Source organism: Channa argus, chromosome 3, assembly GCF_033026475.1.
Source record: "Channa argus isolate prfri chromosome 3, Channa argus male v1.0, whole genome shotgun sequence".
NCBI classification, from domain to species: Eukaryota; Metazoa; Chordata; class Actinopteri; order Anabantiformes; family Channidae; genus Channa; species Channa argus.
Window position 1 is genome coordinate 7,355,575 of NC_090199.1, and position 15,643 is coordinate 7,371,217.

At 40.4% G+C, this 15,643-nt stretch overlaps 1 protein-coding gene across 1 annotated transcript; it reads left to right on the forward strand.

The window, feature by feature from the left end:
* Positions 1-86: 86 nt before the first annotated feature.
* Positions 87-6,051, forward strand: thumpd1 (THUMP domain containing 1). Its single transcript, XM_067499077.1, has 5 exons — positions 87-606; positions 1,339-1,513; positions 1,607-1,692; positions 3,370-3,532; positions 3,630-6,051. Exons 1-5 carry the CDS (start codon positions 400-402, stop codon positions 3,959-3,961), a joined length of 963 nt encoding a protein of 320 aa, XP_067355178.1. The 5' UTR covers positions 87-399; the 3' UTR covers positions 3,962-6,051.
* Positions 6,052-15,643: the final 9,592 nt, after the last annotated feature.

A 15,643-nucleotide genomic window follows, 5' to 3' on the forward strand; every position in this document is an offset into this window, starting at 1 on the left:
ACTTCCGTTAACTTCTTGCTTTGAGCACCGTCTCGAATTGTTCGAGAAGTAAGGTATCGCGAGAGCGCAGAAGGATTTTGGCCGCCCTCTGTCGCCGTAGCGTGTCAACCCAAGAAAACGTGCAAACGTTATGTTTCAATGGCTCGCTACAGTTGTAACTCGAGCGCGTGGTGACGCTGGAAAACTGGACCGTTTAATAAACTCCGTATGATTTTTTGTTTTTTTTTTTAAATCATTGTAATCGTTAGAGTCTTAGAATACTCGAACAACTGTTGCTATTAGCCTGGACTGCTAAGCTAGGGCTAATAATACCGAGAGAGGAGGGGAGGGGGGGGGTTATCAAAACAAGAAGGTAGCCTGCTGCTACTATAACGTAACGTAACGACAGGCGCATTGATAATGTCAGCCGCTCACAATGACTCGAGGAAACGGAGCAAGAAGCAGTATGTGGCCGGTCACCACAGCAAGCGGTGGAAGGGCTCCCGGGAGCTGGAGGTGGGCATGCAGGGAATCCTCATCACGTGCAACATGAACGAGAGGAAGTGCACCGCGGAGGCCTTCAATCTGCTCAATGAGTACGCCGACAAGCTCTATGGGCCCGAGAAAGTGGGTATACACGTCCATACGTTTTCTTCTCTAACAAAGTCAGAGGGTAGGCATAAATAAATAGATTTATTTGTATATATTTCTGGTGTTATAGTTTGGTGTCTAGGCCATTATTGCAGTGAAGTTCTCTTCTGCTTTTAAACTTGTTTTTAAATCAGGTTATAGGCTACTATTTTAAGCGTTAGGGAGAAATGGCTTAGTGTAAAATGTGGCTATAAAAGATCATCAAAGATTTCAAAAACAAAAAAAAGGGCAATTCACTGGGTGTAAATGGGTGTAAATGTACATTAATGCATTTAAACTTCCCTCTGACCTCCCTATATTAAGATATGTGTCTGCTTCTAGCTGAAAAATCATTAGGAGCTCAGGTGATGATTTTAATCTCCATAGTGTGTGCAACAACATAACATAATCTGAAATGAAGGTTCCAATGAGTAGAAGTAGAGATATTTTGATGTAGGGACGTCAATGGGATTCTCAATGGCATTTATGTACACACACAATACCCAAACTAGAACCATAAGAAGCACGTTAAAAATCGGCATCCTCTAATGTTGTGGCGGATCATTGTACATGCTGGTTATGGCTGGTAAAATAAGGAATTTATTTTCTCTGTTTTATAATCAGCATATCTCTAGTTTTGACTGACTGAATTGGCAATTCACTAATCAAATGATCTGTTGGTTGAAGCCCTAATCTGGTTTTACTATAGAACATCTTTTATGATCATAGTTGCAGGATAATAATGGGAGCAGCAGTGAAGAAGAAGCTGAAGAGGAAGACGTTGATGAAGCCCTGAAGAAAGAAGTGGCGCAGCTCCGAGCATCTGGAACCAAACAAGAGAGGCGCTTCCAGTCTTTGGACAGTGGGGCAAACAATGTCATCTTCATCAGAACTCAAAATCTGGGTAAGCATTTCATCGAAAGAAGATTTGGTGAAGTGGTCTATCTTTAGGTCGTCTGCAATATGGCTTTTAAAATGTTTTCTTCTTCTCACCTAGAACCTGACAAGCTTGTTCATCACATCCTGTCTGATCTGCACACCACTAAGAAGAAAAAGTCCCGCGTGATCCTTCGGATGCTACCGGTAAGAAGTTGAGGGGTTTAAATATAGACTTAGAGCACCTTAGATTTCCAAGGAATTTTACTTAATAAGCTGGTACTCTTAATACAAGTACTTGACGTGTAATTTTATATTTACAAATTTCTCTCAATATTTTGTTAATAAGTTGTCTTTGCTTTGTGCTTTGAATCCACTGCCTCCTTATTTTTAACTTTTTGACTGCTGGTATTGGTCTTTGCATTAAGATCTTCTGATATTGAGCTGCATTTATTTTTCCGTTGACTTTATGCAGAGCTGGTGCAGCCATTTCCCCTGAAAACATCCACCATGTTTGACTGTGAGAATGGTGTTCCTCTCCTCATAGGCAGTTTATTTTTATTTTTTTTTCTTGCCGCACAGACCTATCCGAGTTATGGCTACATAATTTAACTTTGGTCTCATCGGGCAATAGAACACATTTGATTTGTTCACATGCTGCTCAGCGTACTCCAAGCCTGCTACCTTTTGTCCACAAATGAGTAATGACTTTCCACACGCTTTTTTTTTCTCACAAATAGTGCTGACATGTGCAGGCTATGTTTGACTATGGAGATGTGGATTTTTATTCCACTCTAGGACTTAGTCAGGTTCATTTTTCTTCAATGTCGGAAGTATGACCTTTAAAATATTTTAGGTTTACCATTTTCATTTTGAGGTCTTCTGAAAGCTGCTTTATCTTGATCCCTTTATGTTTGCGTTTTCTATGATTTTTAAAAATCGGACACCTGATTTTACATATTACATTTTAATTACTTATAAGGTTTATCGAGGGGGATGCAAAGGTTTTCACAGATGTCTTGCATTAATTCACTAAACTCTTTTTATAGACTCCTTCGCCATTTTTGGTAAACCTGATGTTATAGTAACATTGCACTCTTTGAATAAGCATTGAATACTTTTATTAAAAACTTTCTACGTTTTACTCTTTTTTTTTTTTTCTTTTTTTTTTTTCCCATTTCAGTCCAGGGGTATGTAAACTTTGCCACTCAGCTGACCAAGACCTTACAGGTTTATAGAAAAACTCATTATGTCAACCTTGGGCAAGCACTAGGTGACAATGCAGAGGGAACAACTCTGAAAACCCGTTAACGGAAGAAACCTGTGCCAGAACCAAGATCATGGTGGCCATTTGAGGTGATTAGAATCATTTGGGAGAGAAAAACAGGGAGAGACATGAAACAGCAGACAAAAAAAAAAAAACAGGAGCTATACGGCCTTTAGGATACAATGAGCATGACCATTAAAGGCTTTTGTATATAATGAATGAAGGAGAAATATATTCTCTCTTGCTAAATTCCATCAATACTGTCACTGCAGTATTTTGTTTTTGGACTGTGGTACTACAACAGGTTATTCATATGGCAGGTGGGCACATAATTCCTGTGCAGCTTTTTCTTTCTTTTTTAATTTGTTGATATTTTTGTATGGTACATGTGGTACACTGCCACTTGTTTACCAGGCACAAGTTAAGATTCTAAGCAGTTCTAAGAGCGGACACATCTTAAATCGGTAATGCAGTTTTTAAATTTTGTGTTATAAACTAATGTGCCTCTTGCATTAATTAAAATAGAAACAATCGAACTTCTTTTACATGTAAGCTTTAATTTCTACAGGTTTAATACTGTCATCTACATTATTTGATGTTTGTTTAATCTAATTCAGGTAACTGGAACATGCAAGGCCTTCCAGGATGACATGGTTAAGTACCTGACTACTTTCCTCGAGCCTTGGTTCAAATCCCCAAATTGTGCCACTTATCAGATCGCCTTCAAGGCCCGCAACAGCAGCCACAACAAGCGAGACGAAATCATCAAGTCAATTGCTGGTAATGTTGCGTTTAACAAGTTCAGCTTTCATTTTTACCTTATTGCTGATCAATACATTTAAATAAAAATTTTATTGTTGTTTTTTGGTCTTTACAGGTCTCGTGGGGAAGCTAAACCCCAAAAACAAAGTGGATTTGACTAAACCAGAACTGACCATCATGGTGGAGGTCATTAAGGCTGTGTGTTGCATCAGTGTGGTTAAAGACTATACACTTTACAGAAAGTACAATGTTCAAGAAGTAGTAAAAGAGGACCTGCCGAAACCTGATGTAACCACACCAAAAACGGATACAGAAACAACCGAGCAGAAAGAAACATCTGACGTGGCAGAGACAAACCAGGAAGAGAGGAAAGTTGAAGAGGAAAAGGACGGAAATGGGAAGCCGGACGATGGGAAGGTTGATAAAGGCGAAGATGATGGGAAATAAGACAGATTATCTGTTTATGTCAGATTGACATTTCTGACAGGTAATAAGTTGTTTTATCATGTAGTGATATTATTTTAAACACATTCGCAGCTAAAATACGTTGTTTTTTTGTGAGTGATGAATGACTTATCATTTCTTTTTATTCAAGCCACCTGTGTTTCATCAGTATTTCATCACTATCAATATTTTTGATTGGCTGTACATGTTCGACAGCGTAGCCTTTCCCAACAGATCACTTTTCAAAAGATTATGATTTTTTTAATTTTTTTTTAATTTTTTTTTTTTGACTTTTTAAATAAAACCCTGTGGTTCATGTCTGTGTGTCAGATCTAGTAATAGAGAGTTTCTGTAAGAGAGCTTACTTGCTAAAACAGCAAATCTGTGTTTTTGAGTGTTGATGCCACGTATGATTTGTGTCATTTTAATAATACGCTGTGCCTCAGAGATTGATACAGTGCAATAAGGAGAAGAGGGAAGGGGGAAAGGAATACTGGTGTGAAGTATTAATGTGTCATGTCAGCACTTTTGCATTACTCATCATGATGTAAAATGTCTATTTGGATGTGTTGTGAGGACCCCCACCTCTTAGTTCTTGTCTGCACCACAAGATGGAGTTAACGCCTCATTCTGTAGAGCTACAGGCATCTGGTTTTTCTTGTGAAATAACAACTTTACATAGCTGAATATTGGTAACGTCAATCATTTCATCAATTATTTTCTCAGCTACACCAACTTTTGTTTAAACAATTGTCTTGACAAATTCATAATAGGGATTATTTTCATGATGTCTCACAGTTGTTCGGAACTGAAGTTTGTAGGCTTCAATTTTAAAACCGTAACATGTAATTGTAGAAGTAACATGTTTAAAATTACAATGCAGCTAATATGAGTATCGGTAATTGTCACAAACCTTGTATTGGACAAACTAAACAATATTACAGTTTGAATGGGTGGAAAAACTAATTGACTAACATTGGTAAAATGACCAAATATAAGAGCTTTTGTTTTTGTGTGTGTGTGTGACTTGAGCATAAGTTTTATATCTGTTTAGCCTAAGGGTTTAATACAGGATATGTGCTCATATTTCTATAAAATGGTCCTGCGTTACTCCTGTGTGTCCATTAAGACTAAGGTCATGTTTTAACAGTTTTCCTTCGATGATGTTACAACCCCGATTCCACAAAAGTTGGGACGACATGTAAAACGTAAAAAATAACAGAATGCAGTGATTTGTAAATCTCATCAACCCATATTTTATTCACTATAGAGCATGAACAACATCAGATGTTCAAACCCACATTTTATCATTACATGGAAAATATTAGCTTGTTTTGAATTTCGTGGCAGCAAAACAAGAGGGTGATATTTGCCATTGTGTATCATCGCCTCTTCCTACAACAACTGTCTTGTAAACATCTGGGTAGTGAGGAAACCAGTTGCTGGAGTTTTAGGATTCTTTTTGGTTGTCCCATTCGTATCTGATGCAGGATTCTCGCTGCTCATCAGTCCTGGCCCTTTGTTCCCGGATTTTTTGTTTTATGATGCGACAATTCTTTTGTGCTGGTGAAAGGTCTGGACTGAAGGCCGGCGAGTTCAGCACCCGGACTCTTCTCCTGCAAAGCCATGCTGTTGTGATGGGCGCAGTATATATGAGCCTTTCCAGATGTGTAAGCTGCCCACGCCATAGGCACTAATGCAGCCAAATACCATCAGAGATGCTGGCGTTTGAACTCTCTGCTGTTGACAAGCTGGACGGTCCTTCTCCTCTTTAGTCCACAGGACATGGCGCCCATGGTTTTCAAAAAGAATTTAAAATTTTGATTCATCTGAGAGTTTTCCATTTTGCCTCAGACCATTTTTTAATGAGCTATGGCGGCGTTTCACGATTTTCTTTGCATGATGCAGCTTTAACTTACATTTGTGGATTGCACAGCAATCATTGCAAATCATTGCATTTGGTTTTTATTTACATTTTACACATCGTGCAACTATTTTAGAAATGGGGTTGCACTAGGAAAGCTTTGCTTTGTTTGTACATTTGTGATTAAACCCATCAAAAACAAGTGTCTACAATAAAGATGTTAAATATGTCGTCTTTTCCTGAGTATCTTGGTGCCTTAGACACAATTATGGCAGTGGTCCACATAAGGAGAAATATATACAGGTTTCTATCTCTGTCACATATGCACAATACACCCATGCAGTACCTGGACTGTTAAGTTCTTTTTCTGCTCATTACACTTGGGCTGAGCTGTTGCTGTGACCTGCCAGTCGTTATCTCCATCGTTCTCTGCTAAAACTCCCAAATTGCATTGCCACTGGCTCTCAGGTGCCCCAATCAGTGTGACCTGCTGACAAGCGTATGGCTCCAACACAAAGGGAAAGGATTAGATGTTTTCAGCCTTCCAGTGTGTTATTAGCAGAATACCAATTAGAATTTGTAACTAGTTTACGTAACGCTTTTCAATACCTTGTAATGATCTCAATAGTGGTGCCGTCTTAATGATATCTCGGCTGTCGGGTGAAATTCTTAGCTTTATAGAAGGCTTAATGATGTCATTTCCCATGTAGATGGAAAGACAATTATTGCTAAATGTTTTGTGAATGGACTGATGGCCGTTAAACAAATTCTGTGGGAGCTGACAGTTTCAATTGTTTAGCCAAGGAACAACATAATCCAAATCAAGAGAATATTTACAATAGCAGGCACTCGGTGTTGACTGCATGAGAAAATAGCCTCTGTTGTTTAAATTGCCCCCATGGCCATTTCTAATTAAACCTCCGTGGGCGCTAAAGCCACTGCTTTCCAGCCAAATCGGCATGCAAGCACATAGACACTGTTCTGCAACCCAGGATTGTACACTCAATCAAGTTTAAATGTCACAGGCCTGTGAAAACAATTGCATCCACTGGCGCATGTGCACACGGTCCCCAGGGTCAGGATTAGCATCCATTGCCGTGGCTTCATATCTGACCTTTATGAGTGGCTAAGTAGTGCTCTCCAGGGTCTCATTTGTCTCACTTTACCCAAACAATGGCCTCAATCCACCCACAACCGCAGCCTTCTCTCTCTCAGAGCACATACTGAACATACTGAGGCTCACACTGGTTACCACTTGTACACATTTAGTTATAGTAACCATCAAAAAAAAAAACAGAAAATGTGCTGATAATAACTTTGGCCATTACTTTGTAATGTCTTGTGTTTATGGCGGAATAAAAACAACAATCAAAATTCAACATTTAAAACAATGTCTTTTTAAAAATGTGTGTTTAAAAAAGACCTCATCAAAAAGCCATCAGAACGGCACGAATGTGGGTTTGTTACATTTGCCTGGCAACAACGGCAAACAAATTGTGGACTGCCATGATTCAAAAATGGTAAATGGTGCAGGGAACTACTTCACCTTTTCCAACCAGCTGCGCATCTTTGCACAGGGAAACATTTGGCAGCTTTGGCAGAACATGTGGATTAACTGACGTCTCCTTGCTCACAAAAAATTGGTAGTCAAGACAATATGTTTTCCAGGCTAATTGGACGCAAAATGTTTCTTTCAATTGGAACATCTTGAGTTTCAAAAAAACAAAATGGTGTCAAGTCGTGACAAAACTGTGGCGTGACGAGAGAACAGCTGTTGATGATGTGGTGCATGCTATGCAAACACCCGGAGCAAGAGTGCACACACTTGGAGAACTTGTGTACATGTACGGCAGTGAGGGGGGTGCACAGACAAAATGGCATGAAGGAAGTCCTGTCCGTGATCCAGCCTTTGCTTTTAACAACTCAAAAAAAGTCACAAACAGTAAGATTTGACCAACTTGTGACTGTCGGACCCATTAAAACTAATAATTGTTTGTCTCCATCTGTAATGTAAATGACACTGCATGACCGTCTGGTAGAGTACATCAGCCACAAGCGCGAAAAACGTGGGCGATATCAAGGATAAAGACTCAAAAGTCATGAAGACGTAGAGGCAGCTGCATTCACTTGGGGAAACTTGCAAGTTGTTACAAGTAAATCAACTGAGACGGAAAGACACTGAATGTGGATGCAGTTTGTTTTTTAATGAATTATGGCCCTAAAAATTCAACCCGCACATCTGACAGCTACAGCAAAAATGAGGCTTATGCATTTTGTCAAACCAGTATTTTACTGCAGAGCAATTGTGTAGTGTGACTTATTTTTGGGTTTTGTGCATCCGCTCTATATAGGTGTCAGAGTGTAGCTTTCCAGATGCTTCCCTTGGCATCACGCACATACATAGTCAATGGATGCACAAGCACACCCGTGATTCATTTATTTATTTATATCTATTGTTACGGTGATGGGAATATGTTTTGGAGGACATCTATTTTTCGGAGAGATTGTGTTGTGTATAGGTGCATTATATGTGTGAGGCAGCCCGCTGTGTGAATGGGGTTCAGTAATGAGAAATGCTTATCAACCCTCTACAGCCTGTCAGCTCGACACTATTAGCTGTTGCCCCAACAATCCTACAGGTAGGCCGAGAGTGCTCGAATTGATTCCAAACACTCCTATTTGTGCCCGCAGAAGGGAAGCAATCAGCAGACGGATTTCGTTGATTAGGATTATGGAAAGTAATTTAGGGAAGAAATAAGTGTGCATTTTGACGGGTCTGTTTATGCAGTAAATTTATTTGCCTTATTACCTGGGACGAAGTTGCCGTTTGAAGGGTAATTGCTGTTTATGTAAGAGGAACGTGGACAAGGGAAAGAAGGTTTGGTTTTAGAAAAGTTAACGGCCCTTGAGTGGAAGAGAAGGACCTACGAGATGGAAAGAGGAGCAAACACGCGGGAACAAAAACACATTCAGGGGCAGTTATTCCCTCCCTCACGCTTGCATTTGTTCCCTCGTTCTCATCAGCGGCATAATCCTTGCTGAGGGTACTTTCCATACCGCTGGATGGCTTCTGCTGCAGAGAGACCCATTTTAGCATAATACTAACAAGAACCTTGACAATTAGCTAGACAGGAGAGGGGACTTGGGGGCAGAGGGGCAGGAGGGCAGCATGCAGAGGAAAGATTTGAATAGAAGAACTGGAGGAGGAACTGGGACATCAGCTGTGTGGCTCTAGAAAGTTTTAATTATTTTATTTCTGCCTGTAGTGGGGCCTAAACTCAAGTGGATCAAGGCACAATAATAAGACTTGATCTTAGCAAAATAGATAATATTGAATATATGGAAAAAAAAGCCCAGCATCTGCCTGAGTTCATATAAGTATTTAGAAATCCCACATTTCTAATCCCTTCTCAGGCAAACACCACAGGCGGCTTTGGTACAATGTAGTTATTCGTATTTCAAAGAAATTGCACCAGAAATATGAAGAAAATGATTGAGCTTATTTACAATTTACCAGTGAAAATAAAGTGAAAGTAAATTTAGATGGTTTTTTGGGATTAGTTTGTTATGTTTGCTTACCAATGATATTATTAGGTATTATTAGGTATTATTAGGAATTAAGTTTGCACAGTCTGTGACAACATGATCAACACAAACCCAGAGAGGCCTTGTAAATAAAAGGGTAAAGAGATGACATGTGCAAACGCATTTTAAGATATATTTACATGGACCGAAACATTAAGTTTGAACTTACGTCAAAACACAGTAACTATTTGGTCAAAAAAGAAGAAAGACAAGACTTTTGACACAGTTTATTATGATTGGAAATTTTAATTTTCTATGAATGGATGCTGGGAAACAAGCTTACTACACAGCTAAAATACATTACCGCCGCTGTACAATGTGAAAGGCAGCTGGTGGATATCTAAAAACTTTCCTCCGTGTTCTACGTTAATAGAAAAGTATAAGCTTTGTGAATCCTTAAATGAAATGTTCTCTCAGCAAATGCAGCTGAGGATGCAGCAGCTGTAAAAAACTGGAACAGTAGCTTGGCCAACTAGCAGAGCAAAGCCGTCCCGTGTCAGTGTTTTTTGGCTTAGTGGACTTGGTTTGTGTGATTTGCTGTGGTTTAGTTGGGGCGAAGTAATGAGTTTAAAGCCCACAAAATACAGACATCCCAACTTTTCTAGTTGCTCCAGGTTGTGTGTCAACCGGAAAACTTGAAACCATTTTTCCTCAACTTTGCTACAGCTTTGTTGGTCAGATACATGAATACTATCAAAATCAAATGTCAAACAGGGAGGTTAAGCATAGATTAACTTTGTTTATGGGTACGGGGACGCTTGACGCAAAGCTACTCATTTTGTTAATTATATGGGCTTTGTGGAGGAAGAGCTCATCGAGTTGAGTAACAGCTGCAGCCGAGAATTGAGCGTGAGACAGTGAAACATGTATATGTGATTTCAGGCACATGAAAGACACACAGAAGGGCTCCTTAAGAGGACATACATCTTTAACAGGATTGGAAATGGTACCGACCAGCTGTAAGAGGTAAGAGAGAAAGAGCAGGGGATGAGAGTCAAAGTGGGAGTGAGGAGGGGTGCCGACTCAAGGAGGAATGTTGGTAAATCAGTTTGAGAAGGAATTAACTGTCACTTAGCCGCAAAGTAGACCAAGAACACATTCGTGTTTTCTGCAACAACGTGGAGAGATGGATAAGGAGGATGGACTGAATGTGGGGTGGGGTGGGGTGGGGGGGGGAAGGAGCAAGCTTTGGGATGAATGAAGCCGTTAAACACGTCTTCAAACACTGCAGACACAGCAGGGGGCCTCGGGATACACCCGTCTCAGAGATGGGTGGTGCGGGTGTGAGCATGTGTGTGTATAGTTTTGTATCGGCCTAATAAACCATCCATCTGCAGAGAAACGAGAACAGTGGATGCTGGGAGCGGGGGGGTGGGGTGGGGAGGGGTGGTTACAGCACTCTTTATGCTCAATATTTACACCCCTTTGAAACGCACAGACCGACAGATACGCAGTCCAGCCCAGAGGTCCTTTGATGCTTGTTTATACCGCTGCGTGATGATGTCATACGGCAGAGAGCAAGGGAGGCAGGCATGATCAAAGGAAAGAGGGAGGGATGAAGAAGCAGGAGAGGATATCCAAGACAACAACGGGACAAAGATGGCGACTGCTCCTGCTATGGGACGTCCACTGGCGTCCAGACCTCCGCATCACCGGCAGGAACCCAGGCTGTGCGGCAAGTGTGTTTGCATCCCTTATTGTAACAGGATGACCACCAGCATGACATACTGGAACCACCAAGCCAACCGCAGCCACCACTACCGCCGGGCTAACACGGTAAGCTCTCCGACTACCTTTGCCTTTCCTCCGCTGCCGTTAAACCATCAAACCATCAACGCCCCAATGTCTGGTTACCATCTGGTTACCATCATTCCATCCTGAGTATTTATCATGAGTTGCCATTCTTTTTAATAACACATTTTCTACCCATTTTTTCCCCTTTTCTCAGCCCTTTCATCATGGTCTTTTGGCTGTTAATATAGGCCTCTCTTTGCCATCAAAGGCAGCACATCAATTGCCTTGACTCCCAAGTGTATGTGTGAGGGTGAAAGAGAGAAAGGGAGAGAGGAGAAAAAAGAAGAACCATGTATCAAAGATCAAGGCTCGCTTTCATGCCTGATTTTGGCCTTGGTTGGGTTTTGCTTTTGCGTCATTTTTCCATCCTCCCTTTTTCTTGCCGTTGTAGGGTTGCAGACGCCGGACGAACCCGTCAGCGTTTTCATCCAGTGCTTTTAGTGGTCCAAAATCCACAATCGCTAAAAAAAAAAAAAATAAAAAAAAATTTAATCAAATGCTTTAGTGGAGATGTGGAAGAAAGACATTTTTTCTGGTTTTCTTTGAGAATATTCTGTAGCTTGAAGGCTACTGGGCCACAAGCTCTGCCCCAATGATGACAATACGTGAAACAATATTTGAATAAGCAGCAGGAGGGCAGCCAGCTAATCCACTGTGGCTAATCCAGTATTGGTGCAGGCCATATTGGTAGCTGTAGTATTCAACCTCATCACAATACACATCAGCAGGACGCCATGGCAGATCTACTGACACTCTTACTACAGGCATGGCTGGGAAAGGCCAGCAGATGGATGGATAGGTGGATGAACGGATGGGTGGATGGATGATGTAGAGATAGATGCATGGATAATTGCATGGGTGAATGGAAACCCGCGGATAGTGATATTTTGGATCCTTTATTTCAGTCATTTCCGATGTAGTTTTATCCTGTGTAACGTAAGTACTTCAAGAAAAAGAAGTACGGCAGAAAATTGTATGATTAAGACGGAAAGAGGCCAGAGACTTAAGCTTCATCTCTCTTTGTACTCCGTAGATGCGTAACAATTTCAATGTCTTCAATTATAGAAAATAGAAATACAAACTAACGTACATCATCGCCAGACCCAATATATGTAAGTGTACAGCATAAAAAAAAAGAGTCCACTGTACAGGATCGGCCTTATCCTTTGTTTTCACGCTTTCGTTGCAGCCAAACAAACTACTTGTCTCCAATTAATTTTCTTAAAGAGCAGAGATCTGTTTTTCTTTCAAAAGGTATATAATGAAGATTTCACTCTCTGTGAGCATCTAAATGGGTCTTTGTGCCGCGAGGCCCCCAAGAGATAAGCCTGTTTTTGACAGCCCTCCGTACAGACTCCCAAATCTGCTGTGGCAGCTGGAACAAAGAGACCTCTGAGCTGGACCAGCACACAGACAAAAAAAAGCTCCATCTCAGTGGTCTAAGGATGCTGCCTCAATTTAGGAAATAATAATCCACTTCTTTTCTTCAAAGGAAACAGTTGATTTCATCACATACTTGACAGCTGTTGGAAGGCAGTTGGGTGAGGCTCTTTGTCTTTTCTGCGGAGAATGTGCAAATAGTTCAAACTACCTGGGCCTCCGCTGATCTTGGACGATTTCATTCATATATCAGTGATACTGTAACCGATCGGTGCCAGTTGCATTGTAACTAGCTCCGCATGTCCTACAATTAGACTGTGACTCGTGAAACGCAAAGGTTTAAAAAGTGGCAGCATGAAATCCTCTCTCGCACACTAATATTTAATTCCAATGTTCCTCTCTGATGTGATAGGCCTATAATAAATCCTCTGAGTGTTCGTTTAAGAATAAGGTTGAATAAGATCAAATAAACAGGCGGTTACCTTTAATTACAGATTAATCACGTTTATAAAAATCCACTATTAGCGTAAAGCAGACATGTTCCTAGATTTCCTTTGACAAGAACTGACATTTTTTTCCCCAAAAAAATAATTGTGACATGTGAAAACATCCGCTGTGAAAAGGACGTACAGGTTAATACAACCACAGATTAACCAAAGTTAACAATACAATGTTTCATTATGATTATAAATTGTTATACTGCCAAACTCTTTATTAAAAAACATCAAGAGTTTGTTAAATACAGGAATTTATTTTTATTTATTTATTTAATCCACAGCGTCACTGTGGCTTTGTGGGTGTTATGGGCGTTGTAACTACTGGATGGATTACAGTGAAATCCCCAACAGCTTCACCGCTGCCTTGTCTGCAGTGACAGTTGATAGATGTTTGTAGATAAACACACACAACTAATGTGGTTAATGATAAACACTGATAGCGTTGTCATCGTGGGCACGCTGACTCAGCATTCAGCGGAAAGGACCAATGTGCCTGAGACATCCACCACAGGACGACTGGACTGTAGAGTCAGACGAGAACAACATTGCTATTCGAAAATTAAAATATTGTACATTGTATTGTAAAAATGTTGGCCGTCTTGAGTTCCGCGTGTTCGGACAATGTCGGCAAAAGCATGTGCTCAGGGTGACTTGGAGTTAAGGAAGGTGGCATGAGTATCAGTCTCAGTGAAATGTGTTTTTGCATTGACACGGTTTCCTTAGTGTAGTAGATGCTATTTTGATATATATGAACATTGTCTTAATTTTAGTGTTGTCATACTGATTAAATCTATTATCCAGCCATAGAGATCCAGCCATATACACAGTAGAATGATAGAGGAGCATGAGGTGTATTAGTGCCCCCCCCTGTGTGATGACCTTTCTTCAGCTGAGAGCTCAGACCTCTACAACTCTCTCTCTCACACACACACACACACACACACACACACACACACACACACACACACACACACACACACACACACACACACACACACACGCACACATATCGAAATTCATTACAGATTCATAAGTACCAACATGCCCCCAACCCCTCCTCACCAAGACATCATAAAGGTCAAGTTCATCTTCCTCAGTATTCTGTCTTTGTCTCACCTCTCTCTCTCCTTATTGTCTCTGGGGACACTGCAGCAACCATAACAACACCAGCCTGTTGCAGCGGCAACCTGTGCATGTGTATGCATGTGTGTATTTGTGTGTTGACTGCTGAGGATATAAGCCAAAGTGATGTGAATACATTACCATAATGAAGCGTGTTCATCTTGGCTCGGTAAAATCTGCCAATCAAACAGCCGGCCAAACATTTCATCATCATTTTCTCAAGCCGCCACTGCAAGCAACCCTACTGCCCGTCTTCATTACTGCTCTCTGAAAGACATCACTAGATCACTTACTGAACAGTTGAAGGTGTGGGCCAGTTAATGGTGTTGGTAGCACTGCAGTTGCTTACTTGTGGTTTTATTTCATTGTCTCAATAGCACATCATGGACTTAATGAAATAAATCAGAAACGCATGAGGTTCCATGATGTCTGTTTCTTAGTTTTCTTGTTTATTAATGATGTCTTGTTATTGTTCCCAGGTTAAGATTGTCATGGACATGCAATACTTCAAGAAGTGGAAAACGAATCAGACAGATGCCTGGACCTCATCCGAACCACCAGAGCCTGCTCCCTCTACACGGAGGGGAGGCATGGTAAACAACTATATAGCCTACACTATATCCAAAAGTCACATTCAGAGATCACAACTCCAGTCCCCATGTGGATTTTATTTTCTTCAATTTGGACCTAGTTTATCGATTTTTATCACTAAAATGAATGTGTGACTCGTTCATTAGTAAAAGACAAAGAGTCACATGAATTTCTCTTGAGAACTTTTTATTGAGTGAAGTTCATTCTTGACTTTGGAAACAGCGTATTCTGGAGCTTCTGGAGCAGGAAATGGACTTGGACAATAGTAAGCCTGTCGACAGGTCTTTCCAGAGTTGTGAAATTCTTAAAGTGCTCGCAAGAAATTGTGATTTTAACGTATGTCATCCCATAGTAACTGGCCAAACTCCATGTAAAAATTGAAAAATGTAAAGAGTAAAAGGTCCAAATCAGCAACTAAATTAACCTCTTAGTGAACCTGTATTTGTGTAATAATTATTATTTTTATCGTTCTATGCTTTCTGTAGTTCTGTTTTTATTGGGTCATTTTACACCAAAAAAAGCTATAAGAATCCATCAAATGTTTACACTGTTTTGCATGTTGTCTCATGTAGAACAGACGATCTCACATTATAAAATCACATATAAGCAGATGTGATTTGCAAATAGTTATAGTGCAAAAACTAAAGCATCAGGTGGGGGAAAAAAATCACACTTCTCACTGAGCAAAAGCTGTTTTCAGAACTTAACATGTGAAAATATGATGTATACCTTTTTAATTTTGAAATAACATAAATGGTCTAATTTCTCTGCCTTCCTCCTCCTTTTATCCCCTTTCTCTCTCCACCTCTCTCTCTATTTCTCTCCATCTTTCTCACTGTCTCTTTCTCCCTC